The sequence below is a fragment of the Podarcis melisellensis genome (genome assembly GCF_964234715.1).
Source record: "Podarcis melisellensis genome assembly, chromosome: 4".
NCBI lineage: Eukaryota > Metazoa > Chordata > Lepidosauria > Squamata > Lacertidae > Podarcis > Podarcis melisellensis.
In genome coordinates this window covers 66,694,024-66,717,625 of record NC_138531.1, presented here as the reverse complement: position 1 = coordinate 66,717,625, position 23,602 = coordinate 66,694,024, and the positions used below count along the sequence as shown (strand labels likewise).

Below are 23,602 nucleotides of genomic sequence, written 5' to 3'. Positions count from 1 at the left end.
GTCCGCCCGGGCCAGCTCGGCAGACTCCTCCTTATCTCCAGTGTCAAACTTGACATCAGCCTGCGAGCGGAGCATGGTAACTTCTCCTGCGATCGGAGCGCTCACATCAGTGGCATGCTTCAGGGAGATATGCAGCTCGCGCTGCCCTCTGCACCAGCAACATGGATTGTCACGGCGCCCTCCTCCTCCACCTCCTGCTGCTCCTCGGATCTGCTCTCTGCTGCTGGGCGGATCTGAGCCTCCATCCCACCAACGAAGGTAAGCCGGGCAGGGCGCATCCTCGAGGGGAGTGCCTGAACTTCCCTGGATCCCGCGGCTGGAAACCTGGTCCATGGCTCTCCTGGTCGTTTCCCCCAGGGCAGCAGGTTCACCTTCGGCACTTATTTATTTATTTATTTATTTACCACAGCCTTTTGGGGGGATAGGACCACCCCAATATATTGGAAGCCTCTCTCTGGATAAGGACGCCAGGGCGCATTGCTGGCCACGACGGACGCGCATTGGCGAGGCAAAGTTAGAAGGGGCTGTCGCTGGCGGACGGTGGTTGGGGGGTGTGAGATGGTGACACCCACCTCCCCGGGAGTGACAGTGACCTGGCTCTAGACTGCAGGTGGAGGCAGGATCCTTGCATCTAGCGGCAGCTGTCAGGAGACTGGCGGCTTGATTGTCTGTCACAAAGTGGCGAAGGTCCTACTTGGGTCCGGCTTATGATGAGCAGGGCGTGTGAGCCGGATTATTAGCATAAAAGGGATGCCAGGAAAAGTCGGACGGGGAAGCCCCATGCGCTTGCCTGCCTTCACACCTTGTGGGGAGGGGATGCTTTTTTGCATTGTTCTAACTGTTTTGTGGCTAAGGAGAAATAAATAAAGTGCATCTCGAAATGTACAGTATATCTATAAAGGACAACGCTTGTGAAGCCGTGTTGAATTTGCCTTGGCTTCTTATTTGATTCAGTAGCTGCCTTGATGGTTCCATGTGTATCAACTGATGGAAGCAAGTTAAACAGTGCAATCTTGTGTTGTGTCTACTTGGAAGTAAGCTCCTTTGAGTTTAATGGGACTTACTCCTAGGCAAAAGTGTCCCTAGGATTTGCAGTTTTAGGGGCTCATTAACATACCTTATTGTGACACACAATTGTGGGGGCGGAAATTGATGGTGGCCCACTTCCTTAAAATAAATGTATATTATTAAAACATACCTCCATTTTAAAGCCATGGGTTAATTGCATTTGTTTGCATCGCAAACTTTAGGTATAATAGATTTCTAGCACTCCTGAAAGTCACCTGTGTTTCATAAATAGCACCATGTACAAATATTTCTGGATAAACTTAAATCTATTTCATGATAAAACATTTGTTGAGTCAGAAACCAAGACAATCAAATACTTCACATATGGGAGGGGGGGGAATAGTGCTGATTGAGTTGTCACCCCTCTTGGAACAATTGAAGGTGTTTCTTTAAAAGGCACACCCAGTAAAGTCAGACCACTGTGAACAGTCCACCTTTGCTTCAAAAGTCTTCAAGCATATTTACTTCTATTTAAAATTAAAAAGTCCAAAGGAGGGGAATAACTTCTAGTATGAAATAATTGCGTCAAATCTTGCACCTGCCTGGTTAATTCTATTTACTGAGCAATTTTCAATCACTTTGTTTAGCAAGCAAGAATATTTAATTCACTGAACAAATAATGCTGCTGGTATTTTTGGATTTGGAAAGGGGGAAGCAGTCATACTGAGTTTTGTTTTTTTTACTGGCTATGGGAAATAGATTTAGAAGATGTAGCTGATTTTTACATTTAAAAAAATATGAAATGGTTCAATATATCCTGTTCTAAATAAAAAATACATCACCTCCTTCACAAATGCATAGTCATTACTGGGTTGGGTTTTTGTTTTTTTTAATAGTTGGTACATGATAGAATAGCAGAATAATTAGTAGAACATGTGTTACTGATAAGAAAGCGGTGGTATTAATCTTGTTGTTATACTCCTTTTTTGGCTAATAAAGCATGAGTATCAATGGAGGCCAGTTTGGAGTGGCGTGCAGCTCTCAGCAGTTGAACTCATTGATAATGTGCACAGTCCTGTTGTTATGCAGTCAATAGAGCAGTGAAGCTGCTAGCACATTGGCTGGCAAAGTACACTGTGTATTAAGACAGTCCAGCTGAGGCACCAAGAGCTGTTATTTGAACGCTCATGTCTTACAATGTTGTGTGCTATCTTCTATACATTTATTTGGAAGCCTATTCTGTCTGTAGAAGATGCTGTTTAAACACTTCAACACCCAATGTGGTGCTTATTTTGTTTATTTTATTTTTTTTAAAAAAAAATCCTACAAACTTATTGCTGTATTATAATCCGGCTCACACGCCCTGCTCATCACAAGCCGGACCCAAGTAGTTGCTTATATTTTTAATTTTTATTGTAAATCGCTTACTGGCTTCAGCTATCCAACTTTGAAGTAGCACCGTTTTAGATTGATCAACAATTTTATTGTAATTGTAACTTTGTAACAGAAACTTAGGAACTGGAAAGGAAAAACTGGAAGAAGAAATAATAATGAATTGTGTTGCTGTTTGAACGTACAAAGTTTCCCTGAGCATTTCTAAAAACAAAATTACTTTTAAAGGCTACTTCTGTAAGTCTGAAATACTGTTTCATTTAAGAATTCAGTGTTTCAGAAAGTGTTCATTTCAGAGTGTATACATCTGTCATACTTGAAAGGGAAGGGATGGTTTAAAAACTACACTGAAGTTGCATTCCTGTGCCCACTTACTTGGGAGTAAACGCCTTTGAACACAGTGGAGCTTACTTTTGAGCAATGTACAGGATTGCCCTGTTAATGACCAAGTTAACCCATCATATCCCTTCACCCACTGAAACCACATTGCAGAATCTTAGGGAAAAATGAAATGTATTTGATGAAGTTGTCTAAATTGTCAGAAGCAGTCCAAAGAGCTCTGTTTGGAGTCTCTGATACATTTTACTCCCAGCTTATATAGCACAAACAGAGCAAAGTTTTTTTGTTTTCTTTTAATGTGCTGGATAAAACATACTATGAATTGAGAAGCTTATTTCACCTCATAGAAAATAACAAAGGCATTTCTATATCAGCAGGGATTTGGGTATGTTTTTTGGCTTGCGTTTAAACTTTTAAAGTAATACTTTCAATTATTTTATTTTTTTGGCCCATTTTAAATGCTTCAATATTATACACAGAAATAAGTTATTTGCCATTTTATATCCAGCATAAAAGGGCCAGTGTAGGTTGCATCTATAGCCTTGTGCTCACTTGGACTTACTGTATGTAGCGGGTCCTAGGCACTTGATATGTCCTCACTGAAATGCCAATTAAGTAGAAAGGTGATGAAACAGGTAATTTTTTTCTAAGCAATTTCTTCGAAAAAATAAACCATTATAGAGTTGGATGTGTGTGTTTCTGGAGTGATGCACACCTTTAAGAAATCTCAGTTGGATATAAAAATATTTTATATATATATAGATATATAATAGAAGAGTTGTAAAGCGTGAGCCATCTATTCAGTAACAGGAAAATGTCAGGAGGAATTAGCATCTGAATAATGAATGGATTTTGCTCCATGCTGAGATTTAAATAGATTTTTTTTAATATGCCCTGAAATCTCAGCCTGAAAGTGTGCTCTTAGAATTTTCATAAGGCACCACTTTATCTGTTTGAGGTGGAGATTTTAATTTTAATTTTTAACAAAGACTCCACTTTCTTCTCGAACTTCTTCTGGAACTATTCTTGTAGAATCGAGAACCTACGGAGTGATATAATTCTGCAATTTAATAGTTTTTTTTCTAATCCATTTCTGTAATGATACTATTTGCCCTAGGGTACCAGCAGCCTTAATTTAACTATTTTATAACCCACAACAGTTAACACTTGACCTAGGTCATTAACAGGATTATCAGCAAATTTGTTTAAGCTTTTACTGACAACCTGAATTGCTTCAATAATATTTTGACTGTGCAGACAGGAAACTTCTTTTAACCTCTCAAATCTCACATAAAGAATTTCTTATGAACACAACTACCCCAAAGACACCAAGATTGTACATCTGTTCATGGTTACCAATAGGCTCCATTTTGGTAAACAGCTAGAACTATTTCAGACTCTCTGTTTACAGTGTGTTGAGTTTTTCCTTAAATGCCTTCGTCATTTCTTCTTGCCGTATCAGAACATTTGTTCAGTGGTTAAACTACAACTTTTCCCCATAAACATTATCTTGGTGTTTATAAATAAGAATGTAGTTTTTAGTGATGTCAGCAGCTGCGGCATTTTCAAGTAGATTGCTCATAGAAATACTGGTCTGCCTATCTAACTTCCCCACATCTAAACCCAGAGGGTGATGGAGGACATCATTCTCTGGTTTAAAGGGAGCCTTAATAAGTTCAGTTCAGAATTCATGTTTTAAGTTCTGTTTTTTATATGTTCCAATAATATATATTTTTAAAAAACAAACCAGATTGTCATGGCAAAGCGATTTTAACAGAACACTAACTTTATTTTAGAACGAAACAGTTTTCAATAAATGCAATATATTTATTTAAGGTACAGTCCTCTTGGAAGTTTTTCTGCACAAGCCTCATGAAAGTGAATGGGACCAACACGAGTGTGCATTAATGATCTTACATGCTTGTTAGTGTTCAGATCAGTGTCCATTCATTTCAAGGGGACATTTCACAAGGGATTTTTCCAGTACATTGCTTCCCCTTGCACTTCTGTCTCACAAGATGCTTCAGGCTTGGAGCTGGGTGAAATATAATTTTTTAAAAAAATGAAGATAAAGCTAAAAGAGAAAAAAAAGAATCACATAAATAACAGGCCAAATATCCATGAGGGCTCAGCATGATTAAAATTCCAACTGGAGCACCATCTACTCACTCACCCACCAAAACCCGCTGACGCCAGTTTAACCCCAGCCATTAAATTCTCCAGAATAAAATGGGCTGACGATGACTCAAGGAGAAGTTAGGTGTGGTGACATGACAAAACCTGACTTACACAATCCTTGGTGTGTTTAGAGTTTAGCTCCCTCACTTTTAAGAACAGGGATCCCAAGTATGTCTCTCTCTCTCTCTCTCTCTCTGTGTGTGTGTGTGTGTGTGTGAGAGAGAGAGAGAGAGAGAGAGAGAGAGAGAGAGAGAGAGAGAGAGCAGCAATTGCTTTAAAATAAAAACAAATTATCAGAATTTTAAGGTGGAATTGAAAGGGGAAATAAAGATGAGGTTTAAAGGGCTGGTTTTCATGCAGCTGCCTTTCATTCAGAGCTGCTCCGAAGGTTTTAACCCTGCTTATGTAGTCAAAACAAGTAAACCAGAATGCTCTATAACGTGCATCGTGGCATTTGTAAAACTCCATGATCGTAGAACTAAAATGCTGTATAGAGTCTTTATTCTGATTGCAAGACCTCACTGATACATTTTAATGATCTACATTAATTTATTTTTTTGGTCATTTGGTGTTTAATATTTTCCAACCTAAGACTGATTCATTGACTTAATTTTACAATCCTGCAGAATGACATTTTTTAAAAGTTTGGAACATATGTTAAATATTAAAGAAACCAAAACGTAAGATTCTGACGATAACTTTGTTTCAGGTCGATTGCAGTGTGTTTCTATTCAGGGAGAAAAGATAATGAGAGAATCGCGGGTGCATGTTTCAACTTTTCAAGTATGCAACTTCAGAAACTGATCAGTTTTTAATGATAGGAAGCTTCCTCTTCCACACACGCAAAAAGGGAAATTAAAAACACATGCAAAAAGTTGGCTGCCATTTGAACAAACAAACCAAAAAAAACCCTACGACTGGCAAAACTGAATGCACTTGTATTAGACATAAATGTTGGGATTTTTAAATTTTTTTCAAATGCTCTCCCAGGATAATACAGTGTGGGAAGAGTATTGCTTCTGTCCTGCATACTTGCTTCCAACCCTGAAACTTTTCTTCATGGAAAATTGCATAACCATTCTTGTTTGGTGTAATCGGCCTTGGATGAAAGGTTTAGCAGTTCAGATACAGGTGTTTCTCCTTCATTTTTCTGTCAGCAGTCTGGACTCGATCACCAGCGAGGGTCACTGCAGAGCTGTTAGCAAATGTAAGAGGCAAGGCAGGCAAAGTTTCAAAAAAGTTCAGACTCCTGTTCGCCAGCTAGGCACTCCTTAGGTTCCGCAGCCTGACGGTGTATTTATATAACAGCCTGTCCTTTGATTTTGTTTAGCTTTTTCTGTTTATAATGAAGATCTGAGATGAGCCGAAAGTGTATCAGAGTGGGGGGAGAGAGGGGGGGGGAGAGAGAAAGAGAGTTGAACAAGTAGGTAACAAAATCATTTTAATAGAAAGTTCTAAAATTCCCAAGTACTTGGTCCGTTCAATTAAAAAACTCTAAAACATGGTACAATGCTGTATATATTTAGTCCACAGTATGTCCTGGTGTAATTAATGGGGCTTACTCCCAGGAAAACTATAATAATAATATATTAATAATAAATTGTATTTGCAGTCTTGCTTCCCCTTTTCTGTCATTTGAGAATTTAGACCACACTATTTCACTAAAACTTTATACTCTAATGTAGTTGCATTCACAGTAATGCTGATCTAGAGTTGATTTACCACTGAAGTAACGGGACTGACATTTTAAAGCACAGTCCTAGCCATGTCTACTTGGAAGTAAGTGCTATTGAATTCAGGGGAGTTTATTTCTGGGTAAAGTAGGGTTAGGATTGTAGATTTTGTAAATGTGTTAAAATTAGGGTGTTAGTGGACAGGAGGCATTATTATTATTATTATTATTATTATTATTATTATTATTATTAATTTCTGAGGCACATGCCCTGATCCTAAGCTCCAAGTATCATTGTTATATCATACCTTTTATAAGTGCAAACTTATTTTCATGGGATGTTTTCATAGATTGCTTATAGCTGAAATTTATAATTGCCAGCTTCTGTGATCAAAATGTGCTTGAAACAGATACCAGGACATTGCAGGGTAGAAAATGCTCCACTGAAAAGGAGACCTAAACTATTTCCTTTGTTATACTCAAGTAGAAATTTTATAAGGGTAGTGCACAAGAGGGGTGGGATGAATAATAATTCTGTTACATGAATTTGCTAGAATCTGTACATTATTCAATGGAGAGTACATTTATTTATTTGCATTACGTAGTAAGTTTTAAACTGGAAACAATTCAGTTAGCATTAATTTATTTCTGTTGATTTAGAATTGGAGAGATTTTAGCACATGCTTAACTGTCCCACTTAAGAAGTATCTGAAGAAGTGTGCATGCACACGAAAGCTCATACCAAGAACTAACTTAGTTGGTCTTTAAGGTGCTACTAGAAGGATTTTTTTTTGTTTTGTCCCACTTAAATCAGGCTTGCTTTAAAACTGCCTTACTTTGGCTGGATGAACTCCCCATTATGTTTCCCAAATATTATCTTGTAAAGATGTGAATAGAGTAAAATGAAAAAGACCATAAATATGAATTTATGAGTAGATTTTAATGTGGCCCTGGTTTAATTAAAGACTGATAGCCCTGAAATCCTATTGACTGAAATCCGCAAGCATTTAGGAGTTCTTGTATTTCAGCTTGCTTGTGAAATTGGCCAGTTGTGGATTGGGTGGTTAAAAGAAATTAAGATATAGAAATAAAGATAATCGTGCTTGAAAGGAATCGTTGAGAGAGTGACAAAAGAAGAAAGGCCTAGCCTGCCAGGGCCTTGCTTAGGATTAATGAAAGCACACCAAATTAATTGTTTAACATGGGGAGACATTATTCAGGCTGCTGCACTATAAGGGGAAACTTTTAGGCAACTTTTCTCTCTTTTTTTGTAAACTACTGTATATCCTGCTGTTATGGGCAGAGTGAGGAAGAAAATCCCATTAATCTGGTGGAAAAAAAATATTGGGGAAAAGAATAAAAGCACACCACACGAACAGCGATGGAGATATACAAGCAGCTCAACTGTGAAATAAAGGGGTTTTACAGAATAAGGTTCTATTCGGTTAGATCATGTGATATTCTAAGTAACTTATTGGTTTAGATTTTAAAAATCAAGTTTCTTATAACGGTAATTTTTTTGGGAGGGAGTTGGGTTCTGTTTTAAGATAGGAACGTGTATAATTAAAAAAAAATGTTATTCAATTAGCTTTAGTGAAAGTGAGGTAATCTCCCCCTGTAGTTGGTTAAAGGTGTGTGTGTATGTTTGCACTTCCCATAATATTCTAAGGAACCAAAAATGTAAAGAGTCCAACAATTATTATTTTTTTGAAAGTCTTAATGGCCTTTGTACTTTTCAGTCTTTGCAATCGTAGGCTTTGCAGCTGTGAGCCGTGACACACAGAGGTAAAAAGTTTTGCCACCCCATCAAAGTAATAATATTTATTTAATATTGCAGCTTTGACATCTCTGCAATTTAAATAGTTTCATAGAAACATTTTTGGTGATTGAAGTCAGGATCTTACCCTGTGCTCGTAGTTCCCCAATAAAATAGTTAAAGGGAATTTTGGGTAACTGAACTGAAGTGTTAGATGAAATAATATTTTTGGGACATTGTGGAAAAGATAAATATGTGGAGTTGCGATCTCCACAGCAGCTTTTAATTTTTTTGTCTTTCTTTCATACTATCTTCAAGTTGACAACTCCATGTACATCTCCACTTCCTCTCTCTTGAGTTTTTCTTTCAGCTTAGTTTTCTCAGGCCTTACTCCTCAGTATATTTTTGGTTTGAGCTGAGCCGCAACAGGGTTTTGTATAAATGTTTTCTATTGTTAAAAAACCCCAAAACATTCAACCATGATTTGGTTTTGTGCTTCCTCATTTTATACTAAATTCACTGCAATCTTCTTCATACGCTGTCTTGCCACTTTTATTTCACAAGCATTTTGTTTTTAAAAAATATTTTGCATTTATAGATCGTTGTAATCCTCCTCTGTTCCAAGCATATTAAAAAGTAAAATCTTCCTTTTTAATTTGAGACCCTCCCCCCCCCACATAGTGAAACTTTAAAAACTTTCTGCCCTTTAGTTTATTAGTATTTTAAAGATTTAGCTACCATTGCAGCTTTTGCCTCTATCCTTTTTTAAAAAAGAACAACAAACAAACCATCCCATCTACATATTAATGTATGGAATCTGTGGTGGAATTATTGTTTTCGAGAGCATTGTTTAGGCGACATTTGTTTTTATTTTTGTTTGTTCTTACGATGTATCTATACTTGGTTATGAAATGAACAGTCCCACTGGAACCAATGGCTAGTTTGTGTCCCATTGATTTCCATGGGTCTACTCTAAACAGGAGTAAGGCCTGAGCCAACTGCCTGCGTACGTGCTTTACCCTTTAGTCTTTGTGTGGCTTGCTCTGGCGGGCTATTGTATATTCACCCAAATGATAATGTTTCCCACTCTCGTTTGCATGGAAATCAGCAGTGTGGATTGCGCCGTCCTCCTTGGTCCCACACCAGCCCCTGTCCACTGGGCGCCTACGCTGAAACATTCCACAGGTGATAGGATTGGATGTGCTGAACAACGTGTCCAGCCACAACCACCTGCAAGTGTTTCATGAGCTGCATGGGTGAAGGACTCAGTCAGGAAACAACCACCTTGGGACACCAGAGTTTCCTTTAGGGTGTGATTGACTTAGGGAGGAAATGAAATAGGGCAGAGAACACCTGCTCACCATTGGAGGGAAATCAACAAATTTGCTGTGGGATCTATTGCTCACATACTGTTTTTGGATTCTCAGGGAGTGGAGGAGGCATGTTCAGAAGTATGATGAATCCGTCTTGGGACAACAAGGGGCTGGAGGCGATGGATGACTTGCAGAGCCGTGGCGAACTGGGCGGGGAAGTCTGCGATAGCCAACATTAATGTTTATCTTATCGTACTTGGCCTGTTTCACATGAGGAGACTGACAGAGAATGTGTATAAAAGTTTGCTTGGAAAGGCAGAAAATTAAACTGGGGCAAATCAGTTTCTTTTCTTTCTTTCTTTTTTAAAATGCAAACAGCAAAGCACACATGTTCTGAATTAATTACCTCCATAAATTCAGTCCAACAATAAAATAGCTTCTTGGTGACATCAGCAAGTTGGAAAATAAAACCGGATCTAGGATTAGCATCCTGTTTTTCTCAATATGACATTTAATGGAGATTTCTGATTCTATCAACATATTGCTTCGTCTCTCTGTGTTCACACTGAAATATTTAGCCACTTGTCCTTTTAATTAGTTATGCATGAATTAATGCTTGGGGCCAAGCAGAAATGTTCTTTTCATTTGTTCATCTTTTAATCTAGTTTTGAGTTAAATGTTGGACCAGGCCTAAAATTGGTAGCTTGTGGTCTTGAGCTAGGATAACTTTTCACAGTTATATGTGATTGGCATAAAATAATATTAAAAGCTTGATATTATGCACCATCTGTATTGTCTCCAGAGTAGAATCCTCTGGGTACTATGGGTCTACTCCCAAGTAAGTGGTTTGCAAAGACCAGTGCAAGGCTTTGTGCAGTCTTTAACGTGTCAGGCAAGTTACGGTAAACTTGCGTTAAAAACTTTCAGTCTGCTGCAATACGTCATCTGTTGTTACTGGATATTATGAGTCACTTCTGTGTCATTTGATTGTTAGACCATAAGCAGTTTCTAAAGTGATTGGATTTTTTTTTTTTAAAAAAAAGAGGGTGTTTGGAACTGATGTCATTGAAACAATTTCTAGAGGAGTATTCGCGTTTGTCTGTTGTAGCAACACAGTCTTGTGGCACCTTAAAAGAAGTAACAGATTTATTATGGGTTAAGCTTTTCTGGACCAGAGTCCACTCCATTGGATGAAGAAAGCTTCCTATGGACATTTGGATATTTAAGACTGCCATGTTCAGCAATGGAGCTTTAAGAAGACTTGCCGTCCCCCAACTTCCTAGGCTTCCGTTCTCTCCTTCCATTGCTTTGGCATTATTAAGTTTCCATTTCTGGGATAGGGAACCCCTAGGCCTCCAGATGTTTTTAGACTCCTGCTTCTATGAGCCCAGCTAGTACAGCCAGTGATCAGGAATGATGGGAGTTTTAGTCCAACAACATCCAGAAGGCCATGGATTCCATATCCGTGATCTATTCCATCAGCCTGTGGAAGCCCTAAATCAGAGGTTTTCAACCTTTTCGGGTCCACGGCTCCCTTGACCAACTACATTCTTTCCACAGCACCCCAGTGGGGCTTAGGAGCCCAGTTATGTCAACTCTTACCTACAGAGGCAGCAGCCCCTCACTGATTTTTGAACACTCTCCCTTGCAGAGTGTTCTCTCAGCCTCCTCTCCTCTCCCCTCTCCTTGGGAGTCTTCCGGGCAGCCACTGAGACTGGTCTCTGAGCTGGCCCCCCACCCCAAAGAGAGATGCCTCCTCACACTGCCCCACTGGGGCCTAGAAAGCATCCCCTGGCCAACTCCAGAGCCACCATTCACCTGGGGAGCTTGTAGCCAGGGCTGCTGCAACAAACAGCCACACAAGCATTGGAGAGCCAGAGACACGAGAGGACATCAGAGGAGGGAGGGAAGGAAAGAGGCCAGTGTTTCACATGGCACCCCGACCAACATATAAGGCACCCCAGGGTGCCATAGCACACTGGTTGGAAACCACTGCTGTAAGCTATGACCACTTGGCCCCCAAATGGTTACTTTATAAGTGGTCCACATTGGATATGCTCAGTGTTCAGAACTTGAGATCAATATCTTGCAGAAAGAATGCTTGAATGTGTAACAGTGATCAGAGAACTCCTCGTGGATGAAGTCCCATTCCAAGAATTCTGGGGTTCACTTCTTATATACTGAAAAAGGATTTGCATGGAGGAGGACTCTGCCCTGTGAACTTTAGGATCGGATGCAAATTGCAGTTATGTTTCCGGTGCAGTTGCCTTCCTCAGGATGGTAATGCTGGTATTTAAATGCCCCTAGAGAGAAGGGAATCTGAACTGGCAGAAAACAGGAGAGCATCTTGTTCTGCTATTTGAATTGCTAGCCTATACTCAGCAGGACAGTGTAGTTCTGCAATGAAGTCAGAGGCAATCAAGTGCAAAAGTAAAAAGTTAGAAACTATTAATTTTTTTTCAGAAGCCATTGAGTGTCCCAGACTGCAACCCTATACTCGGTTTCCTAGAAGTAAGTCCCAAGGAATTCAATGGGGCTTACTTCTGAGTAATTATGTAGAATGCCTCTGTTAACTACTTTTGAAGTCAGGGTAGCTAAAATCATTCATTTGGAAGGTTTGTTACTTCAGATACACGTCTATGATGTTAATTGGGTATTGAAAGAAGAATAATCAATTTGTGATGTCTGACTGAATAGCCTTTAAATTTACATATACCGTATATGTATACATGATACACATTTTATAAATCACAAAGTTGTTAAATTTTAAGCCACATTGTACCCTACAAGTGTTTTCCAACCTTACACCAGATCGGTAAATAAATAACTTCAAACACTAACTCATGCAAACATTTAAACTGAGTCTTTTCTTACAAGGAAAAAAAAAATTGATGTGTTTATTTTGAAAGTAAGTAGTTAACATTGACATGTTTCTTTTCACAGCAGATAAGCTGTGATTACATCTGAATTTGGAAATCCTGCCATTTTGCTGCTCATGTGTGTAAACCATTTGTGGGAGCAGTTATTTTATTATTTTTCTTTAGCTGCTGATGTATCTGATCATGAGAGACACAAGAAGGGAGCGCAGGCCCTTTGTGATGTATCTATTACTGGGCTGTACCATTATAGTTGAAATGCTTTTCAGTGCTCCTCTAAATAAAACTCTGCAAGCTATGTACAAAATGGGGGGGGGAGTGTATGATTTTGACTGTTTTTTTAAAAAAAATATGCCTAATTTCTACCTAGAGTGGATAGACCCTTTGAAATTAATTTACCATGTACATTGGTTTTGCTGGGTTTACACTGCATATGCCTATCACTGGACACACCTCTTGAGTGTTTTATAAAGAATTTAATCCCCCACCTGAAATCATACAGTACATGTGAGGTAACATGAAGTGGGGCTTTTAAAAAACAATTGCAGTCATCAATGAAATCCATCTTAATTCAGAAGCTTCATAAGTCATATATTTTGTGATGAGAATTCATGTTGGCACTGGTAGAGGATTTGACAAAGTATTTTTTTTTAAAAAAAATATTCATTTAGCTTTGGCAATTTGGCATGACTGTTATTGTTATTAAAACGTATTGTTACCAACACAGAACCTTTGAGATTGGATATGTCTGTATAGATACAAAAATACATTTCCCCAAAAGAAAGCAGTAACATTGGGTTCTGGTGTGTAAAGTTGCCTTTAGATGCCTCACTTCTGCTATGTAGGCTGGTTGAAAAAATGCACCTATCTCCTTTACTGAAGTCTCTGGCATGAAATACATTCCCGCTTTACTTTCTTTGGGGTTGAGGTTGGCCTTGGGATTGAACCGTGGCTAGGCAAATGTTCACCTCCCCCCTCCGTTAATTAAAGTCTTTGAAAGCAGTGCCGGATTTCTGGATTTCAGGTTTGCCAAGAAATTATCCTGACTTTGATGAAGCAGAGCCATGAAAATATTTTCTCATAAATGGGAGAAGAGGGGGAAAGAGTTGTGGGAGAGCAGGTGAAGTGTTGAAACAAAGGCAACAGGTGTGGTGGGGAAATTTCACTGAAACTCTTCATTCTTTCTGCAGTTAGTGTTCCAGCGGATTCTGCTGTTCCAGCAGCTGGTGCCTTATATCTTAGCGAGGAAGGAGATTGCTCCTATCTAGCTGTTTGGAAATAAGATTGTGCAGTTTGGTGGAGAAGGAGTCCGTTCTTTGCTGAACTGAGAGCAGCCAGATCCAGCCATGTGGTGTCAAGGCCTAATACACTCATGTAAATTTTAGCAGCAGGGATTTCTTTTTCCTTCACATCTCAATGTAGGCATTCTATGTTCTGTTACTAGCAAATGTGGCTACTTCTCCCCCCCACCCCACCCCTTTACTTTGCCATGATCACATTTAAAAATAAAATAAAAAATAAGGAGCAGCTCGCCCTTGGAGTGCCTGAATTAAGGAACATCTGTTAACGCTATAGAGACTTAGAAGGAAAAGACACTCATGTTTAATGGGACCGGGGTGTTCCTGAGTAAGAGGTGGCTCTTAGGGAAAAGGGACCATCTGGCAACGCTACTGCGAGGCAATGCAACATTGGTAGTGAAAATGATGACTTGCTTACATTTCTGACATGCTTATCTCATTTTGTGTGAACCACCACTGCAGCAGGACTTTCTGCTTTGTTGTTGTGCACTCACATTCTCAATGATGTCCGCCCAGTTTTGCAAGGCTATATTAGTGTATGGAGATTTCACTATCCAGGTTCTATTCACCAGTTGCGTCTCCTGAGGAGAAAGGCAATGGGTTCATTGAGTTAAAGCTGTTCCTCCTGCGCAAGGGGACTAGGGAGGGAGGCCTTGGAACTATATCAGCCTCTAAGAGATGCGGGTCAGCTATTTTCATAGGCAATGGCGCACTAATGCACTGCAGTAAGTTTGTTTGAACTGTTCTCCTTGTGGATTTGATGTTAGCCTGCAGGAACAATAGCTGATATATGAGGCTGGTAGGCATGTGCTTTCTGGATCAGGGAATGAGGCATGACAAGTGAGTTTCAAAGATGCCCAAAAGGAAGACAAGAAGTGCATGGGTTAACCCTTTTGCAAGTATGTGTAACTTGTTATACTAATTGACTGTCGTCTTTTCCTCTGCTCAATAGGCAGTTAATAATTAATAGATATTAGGGCTTTTGAATAAAATAGAATAGAATCATATAAGTTGAAGGGACCATGAGGGTCATCTAGTCTAACCCCCGCCATGCAGGAATCTTTTCCCAACGTGGGTCTCCAAGCTGTAACCCTGAGATTAAGAGTCTCATGCTCTACCAACTGATATTAACAACAAAAATCAACAACAGGGACAATTAAAATTGTCACCAAAGTAAAAGATCAGAGGGGCATGTGTGAAGCAAAGTCAGTTTTGCACAACATGTTGACATTGCATGCAGTGAAAGGCATTTCTGTAAAGCAAAATGTCTCAATTTAATCAGGTCATTTCAATTCCCTGATGGCAGCTTTGGATTTGAACACAAATTATAGCTGAGTTCATAAGTACTTCTTAACTTTGTTGTATAATGAACTTAGACTGTGTTCACACTACATTTACTGTGTACTCGGTGCATTTACTGTACTGGGCTTTGAATCCATGTTCACATGACCTTATCCAAAATCCATAGGTATCCCGTACTTAAAATTAAATATCATTGTTTGATGTGTTGTTTTTCAAACTAGCTTCACACTGATTGGAAGTCCTTAAACCATTCCTAATTCATCTCCAGCCAAAGTGTGAATACCTTTGTGCAGGGCTAAAGACATCCCTGCCCATCAATGTCCCCTGGCAGAAATGAACCTGACTCTAATGAAGCCATGCTGACGTGAACAACTAGAATGGGGCTGAGAGCTGTGAAATGCACTGAAAAAGCAGCATCTTCACTGTGCTCTAATGGGGTAATGTGAACACTACCTTATCAGATTACTTGGTTTCTTTTGGGTATGTGTGTGCCCCATCACATTATTTTATGTCCTCTGCAAGAGGCCATTTAAAAGTGGGTGGGTACGATTGGTCAGCCACAACACCTGATTGGTAGGTCCCTCGAAGCTGGGTACAATCTGGCCAATGGGATGCAGTCCAAATGGTTCGAGCTTCCTCTTTTGGTGCGTCCATTTGGAACACCCGCTCATCTCTTCCTACTTTTAGGGTTTTGCACTTGACCTTGCTATGCTGTTGCGTGTTGTCTGTCATTGGGACAGGGGCACGGCAGGAATTTTCCCCACTTGGCTGATTGGCTATTGCCATTTGGGTTTTGCCTGCCCTGTAGCAAATCGTCACAACTTGTAAGGTTGCAGTTAGGCTCTGGTTTAGGTGACAGGGATGGGAGAATGCTCTTGCCATCCTTATGTGAAGGGTATTCTGTTAAAGGAATCCAGGGAATCAATGGTTTGGTCAACCCCAGGGGGACATTTGGGTGGCAAAGTTAGCCCGCTTCCGGCTTTCCGCTTATCCAGCTGTTCACCCTTGGCTGACCTATGCTGGAACCCTTGGTCAGCACTACCTGCATGGCAGGGAGCTAGTCGAACCAGAGCCTATGCAACCAGTCACTTTCTGTAATCAATAAAGTTGTGTCTCAATGCCTGGGTTTCCGTAGGGTTGCTTCCTTATATTCAGAGAGGCTCCGTAGCGCTCATTGCAAATTAGTTTCATTCCAGGCTATGAAGGAAGTAAACAGTTTTATTGTGGCATTGTTGTCTGAATTATGCATTTTCAGTGAAATCAAACAGGATTCATCCCTCCCTCCACCCCGCTCATTCAAGGCAAGTAGGCGAGAAGCATCTCAGTGCCATCAAAGTACTTCATGTTCCCAGAATCTGTTTAATATAGTCTGGGGCCCATGACAACAGGCCGTTTCACATTCTGCTGTCAGTGAATTAAGAGCCATCAAAATTTTACACGGTGAGGAACATGTCATTTTCTGCACCCTCTGACATTTGAATTACCGGTTCTAATTTCAATAGCAAGGCAGTGGATCTGTGGTCTTCTTAAAATATGGGATGTCCGTATTAATCCAGGATGTTGGGAAGGCAGCCTGAACTGAAATATGCCCTGCAATGTGGTTAGTTGGGAAGGAAACAAAGCTGGGGACATGGAGCAGGATGGTTGAACTCAGCAGAAATCCTTTGGCCATGTGCTGATGGATTATGGTCCATGCTGCGTTGCTCATAATGAATAAATTACATGAAAATCTGTTTTGTTCTGTGCTAAACGGTGGAGCCCAGAGACTGCAGTCTACTGTCGGCTTGCAAAAGGTGGCAGTTCAGTGCTGCAGAAAACTAGCTGTACCTGCATGATGAAATGTGTGGTGTGGAACCGTTTGTGAGAATTTCTGTGGCACCATCATTCAGGATAATGGCTTATGTCTATTTTATATATATATATATGGCTAGTGCAGCTGGTTCTTGGTGGGTGGCTAGGAATGATGGAGGAGAGACATGTCTTCAGAATCCAAATCTGTCTCTTTGTGGGTGTATTTTTTCTTTTTTTAAAAAACACGCAGTGTCGGTGCAGCTGTGACTAGCAGAATCTCCCGCTCTCTTATATGTATTTTAGTAGCGAGTCACCTTTAATGGACCAATCCTCAGCTTGGGTTGCATACATTCAGCAACTGCATGAGAGAAACTGGGTGCAAGCTGGGCCATGCGGTCTACAAATGTATATCAGCTTGTGAGTAGTCTCCACGTTGTCCCACCCCAAAACCAAAGCTTGGCTGGGTTTCTGCTTCAAAGTGCCTTCTGGGCTTCCCAGATTTGCATGACATGTTTCAATTATGGGTGTCTTCGTTTTATTTTATATTTTTTGCCTTGGATTGCAAAACTCACTTTTTCCCTTTTGTTAGCATTTCTTCATAAACTATTTTGCTTCCAAATTAGCAGCTAGCTGCTTAACGAAAGAAACCCAACAAGCGTTGCACCTCCCTCTGCATTTCTCTCTCCTCCTATTCTGCTCCAGTTAGAGTGTCTTTTTAAAAAGAATCCTGTTTGAAAAGGAAATCCTATTTTATTAAAAAAGTGAGCTGTTGAAATCTACATCTTGAAATACATTTTAACTGCAGTATGACCATTTATTAAAAAAAAATGAGTTAAAAAGTTTTCTTCATTTAAATCATAAAGGAAGAGAATGGGAGAAAATACTTGTTTTCAGAGATTAAATATTTCAGAATTACACAATAAGGCTGCAATACTGTACCCATTTACTTAGAGTAAACCGTGGCTTCCAAATTGACAAACATAGGATTGCACTGAAGATCATGTAATTATTTTATTCATGTTTTACTTCTTCCTGAACCTAGGGTCTACAAAGTCATACTCACAAAGTCCCACAAAAGACAATCATGTATATCACCAGAATCATCTGTATAACCTATATATGCTCTGGCAATGAAGCAGCGAGGGGCAGAAACATCAGCTTCAGAGAGGGGGTGATTGTCAATGTGAAATCAACACAAGGAAGGGCTAAACACCCTATTCCTATGCCCTGTTTGTGTGTGTTGTGTTGTGGTTTTTGTTTTGTGCAAAATCCATAAAGCATTTTCACATGTTGCCTTGTGTTCTCTTGCTTGCTTGTTGGAAGTGCACTGCGGAAACATTTTAGTGGGTTATTTTTGTTTTTATATGCACTGAATATGCATTTTTGTACACATTACTCAGCTGGAGAACTATAAAATTTGGAGAAGTCTGAACTCCGAAGGATGGCTTTGTTTTGGTTTTCTTGCTGTTTTTCAAAAGTGTGGATTAGATAGGTTCATCTTTAAATACAAACTGAATCAAATTCCTCTCCCATCCCTAAATCCAATTCCCATCGTCCTTGACCACTGGTTATGCTAAGTGGAGTTGGTGGTACTCCGCATTGACTAGCTCTGGGCTAGCCTCTTTTTACATTCTGTTACTGCAGTTCTACAAAGCTCTCTGAAGTTATTCCCAGTTCACTCAAGGTAACATCCAGTGTAGTGGGAAAAGAGATTGGCTCATGCAATGGAACACCCCTTTCTTTTCCTTTTCCCTATAGCCTCTGTGCACCCTGTAATTTACTCTGGAGGGTTGGGGAACAGATGTTGGATGCACCCCGAGGCTATAGGGAGAGGAAAGGAAGTGGAAGTCAGGTATTCAAGTAGAAATCTTTTGTGCCATTGGGTGCGAATCATTGGATGTCAGCCTTAGTAAGTACCACTCAGAAATGGCTGTAGATTTCCAGTCAGCTATCAGTGGCAAAACTCCTTTGCTTACTGGTTAGCAATCCCCAACAGTAGAGCTCTTGTTTATACTGTGTGTTAGATGTAAATGCCATAAATAGCTTAAACAGGTTTTCAGCCATGTGTGCTGTGCTACTATTTCCAGTTCCAAAATGAGACTCATCCTTATAAACATGGAATCAACCTGGACGGAGGCAGCTCATTATGGGTTCTCCTAAATTGTGAAGTTGGCTACTGCAGAGGCCGCAGCAGCCATGCTGGAAGCAGAGCTCTTAGGAAAGAACACGTTAATAATAGGCGACGTTGTTGCTGGTATGGTGCAATGGGCCATAAATAGTGATGGCGTGCTGTGCTGTGGGCAAACTGATTATTTTGTAAAATGGGAAGAAAGCCACGTTATTTTCATTCCTGGGATTTGTAAATCATGCAGCCCAATCCCACGCATGTTTTTATTTAGAATTAAGCCCCACTGATTTCCCAGGGACTTGCTCTCATGTAAGTACGTGGAACTGCAGTTTTATTCCTTTGTGTGGGGCTCTCTTGTGAACCTCTTGAGTCCTGTGCTTGAACTTTGGCCGTTACATTCTGCTGCATTATTCCTGCATCAAGTGAGCCTACCCGTTTTAATTTTTTATCCATTGTTTTCACCCAACAGACAAGTTAAAAAGCACTAACATGGGTTCTCAGTAGAAATGCCACTCGTTAGAAGATTCAACAAAACCTGAATCTAGCAATCCTGCCAACTTCTTGGAAAGTTTTTTAATCACCGTGTTTTATATCTATGCCAGTAGATACAGCCTGCATTTTGCAAGTGTATAGCTGTTGCTGGAGATCTATTTTCAAACTTCTTCATTATTCATTCTTTTCTTGAAGTTTGCACATCTGATGTTTTAGCCTTCTGTCTGGTGTGGAAATACCTTAACTGTTTGAGGGTGCATTTTGAGCAAGAGATCTAAAACTTTTGCTGTTTCAGATGTTTCTGTTAATTGAGCAATCCTATACCCAATTTCCTAGGAATAAGCACCTTTGAACTCAGTGGAACTTCTGAATCATTATGTATAAAGTTACATCGTCAGTGTTCTACAGGTTTTCAAATTTCTATTCTAAAAATTGATGTATGTAATGATATTTTTTTTAAAGTTGGCTGGACAAATTTTGAAGGGGAATTTGTTCTATCATTATACCCAGTATTGTGAAAACTAATGAAAACATTTATTATTATCAGTTATTTATACCACACCTCCTTCCCTGACAGGGATTCAAGGCAGCTTACAGATAAAATAAGAATAGCTAAAAATGTTTGGGAGGGGGAGGGACAATAATTAAAAGAACAATTAAACAATAATAGAATCAAAACTATTTTATATATGTGTACATACATAGCATATCCATTAAAAACATACAGATAATTACTGTAATCCAAATAACCAAATTATAATTATGAATTTTATATAATAATTTCCTTGTTAGAGATGCATGAAGATGTTGAATTTTTGCAGATTCCCATCATGACTTTCTCCATGTAATGAAAACAATCAAAGTTATCAAAATATTTAATTACATGGGTCAATAGCCTTTCTGTAATATGTCATTTGTAATTTCTCCCAACCGAGTATTAATTGCTTATAAAAATGTTTGTTTAGCCAACAAATACTTAAGCTACATCATTTTCTAGTTAATCCATTGTTGTCGTTAAACTTTGTGAGAAGGCGAATAGCCTTTTCCTCGGATCCCTAATGCGATGGATCATGTTGTGACACTGTGTCCATTTATATCCATCATTTGCTCTTACGTGCCTTTGAAGACTCCACTGAGGTTGGGGCAGGGGAAAGGTAATCTAATTGTACTGCTGAGATGCTTGTGTGTTAAGTTTTATGGAAGGTGATAGGAATGGAATGCTCAGATTCCTTGACACAAACGCAAGGCGTTTGTGGGGGAGATTAATTGACTGACCTGCTATTTAATGAATAGGAGAGAGAGAGAGAGAATTTGGTCCTTTTGCTCAAGTCATCTTTTTAGTGTATTTTTTTCCCCAGTAGTGGAAAACCTTTTCCACCTCCTAAGAATATCAAAGCTAACTACAGAATAATTTAAATACACAGACCCTCTTTAAAAAGGCACTCGACTCCGATCAGGTCAATGCAGCTTCCTCCTTAACATAGCAGGTATAGGTGGGCAGTAAAAATTCTGTTCCTTTCGTTTTGAGAAAACAAACACTTGACATTTTATTTATTTAAAGGGTTTCTAACCCTTGAAACCTACCTTGAGAGTCTTTGAAAGAATTCCCCCCCCCCATACATCAGAAGGTCTCAACTGAAAACTGACCGTCGTACAAATCAGAATATATTTAACATTTTCACCTTCTTTTAGTTTAGGGCTTTAGCATCTTCCAGTTATGTTGCATTTGTTCGTTGTGTTTTTAAAAACTGAAAGAAAGATAAAGAAATAAAATATGAATTTTCAAAACTATTTGGCATTAAAGGAAATCCCATTTTTAATTTGACATTCTGGTAGCTTAGAACTTTTTTTTCCTAACTAACAATTCAACTGCTGTAGAAGGAGATATGTCTTTCAGATTATACTCACTGTGCCAAAAGAAAAATATATATACCCAGGAAACTCCCAAATCTTGGCACCAAGTCTTGAATATTAGATGAGAACCTTAAAGCCTTGTGTTACAAGATGCAGCATTCTTATTTATATATTAAGAATTCTTTTTTATTTGTGCCAATCTGGAAACTATCATAATAATCTGCCCCCTGCTACTGTAATATTGATGCAGTTAACGCTAATTTCTGTTGAAAAATGAACAGGCACTTTATGGAATCATGTGATCATTCAACAGCAATCAGATCAATATGTTTATTGTGAGAAAGAGCAGACACATTGCAGGGGGGCAGGTTTGGGGGGCACTGTCAAAAGGTAGATTTTACTGGATCTGTTTTCAACATCAATTTCAGAGTTTCAAAATGTACTTAATTGAATTTGCAATTTACATTTCAAACATGCATCAAAATGCCAGATCTGGTCTTTGCTGCCGGTAGATTAGAAGCCTGTTTAAAAAGCTCGAGGTTATCTGGGAAGAGAAAAGTCATGTTTAAAAATGATGCTTGAAGTTTTAGTTTTAAAACAATTCATATATCGCCTAGCAGTTCAAGGAAAGTGTGATGAATTGGCTAGAAGAGGCAAAGCCCAGAATCAGATCTAATTACTGTACAAATCACTTTACATTTGCAAAATGTAAGCTTCCTTTTAAACTACAATCTGAATAATAATAATAATAATAATAATAATAATAATAATAATAATAATAATTTTTTATTTATACCCCACCCTCCCCAGCCAAGGCCGGGCACAGAGCGGCTTACAAGCAATAAGTAAAAACAAGATGAATGATTACAACTTAAAAACAAAAATAAAATACAACATTAAAATAATGGAACATTAAAATATTAAAATGTAGCCTCATCAATATTGTTGCACCTTTCACTTCTGTATTTTTAATTTTGTGCTCGCTGAGTCAAGTTTCAGACATTTTACGTGGAGAGGAAAAAAAGAAATCTAGAGGGTATAAAGGTGTTAATAACTGTTTTATTTTAGACTCCTGCTATCATTAATGTGGAGATGGACTCATTGCTTTGTTTTGTTTATGGCATTACCTTTTGCTTCAAAAGCTCTGCTTTTCCTGTATCTCTGAAAGTTTCAACCCAAACAAACCGGTTCCTTTGTGGGAGGGAGCTACTTGGGGACAAGGAGGAACGTATTTCGCTTCAAGATATGCTTTGCTTCCAGCTCCCATAAGTGTTTGCCAGCATAGACAAATGATTGGAATGATGGAAGTTATAGTCCAGCAACATCTGGAGGACCATAGATTCTCCAGCCCTGTTGCAGATGGACCAGTTTGCTTGAAGTTTGCTTATGCCATCCAGTGCTATTTTTCTAGAAAAAGAGGTGCTGGAACTCACCATGAACGCCTCCTTTGTTCTCTTATAATGGCCATGGTGCCCACCTGAGAGGTGCCAGAACTGAGTTCAGGAGAGTTCTGACTGAAAAAAGCCCTGCATATGCCCACTCAATTACCTCACTTTGTGGAACAGACACTTTTACAATTGCCTCATATTGTTCTGCACTTTCAAGGAACTGATCCTTCAATGTCGCAGCACCTAGACTTTGGAACTGCTTTCCAACCGATGGCAGGCAGGAACCTTCACCGTTCTGATTCTGGTACCAGCTAAAATTTGACATGAATGTTAATATATGCTTTTATTTTATAAATTCCGCTGGTTTTATTTTGGGGGGAAACAGGCTAACTTGTAACATTTGATTTTATTGGCCATTTTAATGTGTATTTTACATCAACTTTTCAGAGGTTTGAATGATTAATTCTGATTTTTTTTAAATCGAGCAGAGGTAAACAAACTCATTCTTCCTCATTTTGTCTTCCTTTTGCAGTTAATCTGCTGGATTCGAAAGCAATTCAAGGAGAGCTGGGCTGGATCTCGTATCCATCACATGGGGTGAGTTGATGAGTGCAATGGAGCTGCTTAACCCTTTTATTTGTCATCAGAGAACACCAGACCAGAGAGAAGACTCACAAGCTGTAGTTTGTGCTATTTTTGCTTCTGCTTAAAAATGCAATCCACTTCTTAAGACAGAGGGGGGGGGGCTGTTCAGGTCCAGGGTTACATTTCCTCATGGGGGACCTTCTGGGGGTTGTACACCACAGGCAAAAATG

The 23,602-nt window shown here is 39.3% G+C and overlaps 1 protein-coding gene across 4 annotated transcripts in view; it reads left to right on the top strand.

Annotated features, from left to right (window-relative positions):
- Positions 1 to 58: 58 nt before the first annotated feature.
- EPHA3 (EPH receptor A3) overlaps positions 59 to 23,602 on the top strand; it is a 203,032-nt gene continuing 179,488 nt past the window's right edge. For 3 of the 4 annotated variants that reach the window (XM_081908399.1, XM_081908398.1, XM_081908396.1), the window contains exons 1-2: positions 60 to 258; positions 23,320 to 23,384. In XM_081908399.1, coding sequence (XP_081764525.1) covers positions 162 to 258; positions 23,320 to 23,384 — 162 coding nt within the window. In that variant the 5' untranslated portion in view covers positions 60 to 161. Of the gene's footprint in view, positions 259 to 23,319; positions 23,385 to 23,602 lie in introns of all 4 variants that reach the window. The other variant, XM_081908397.1, reaches the window with a different exon arrangement.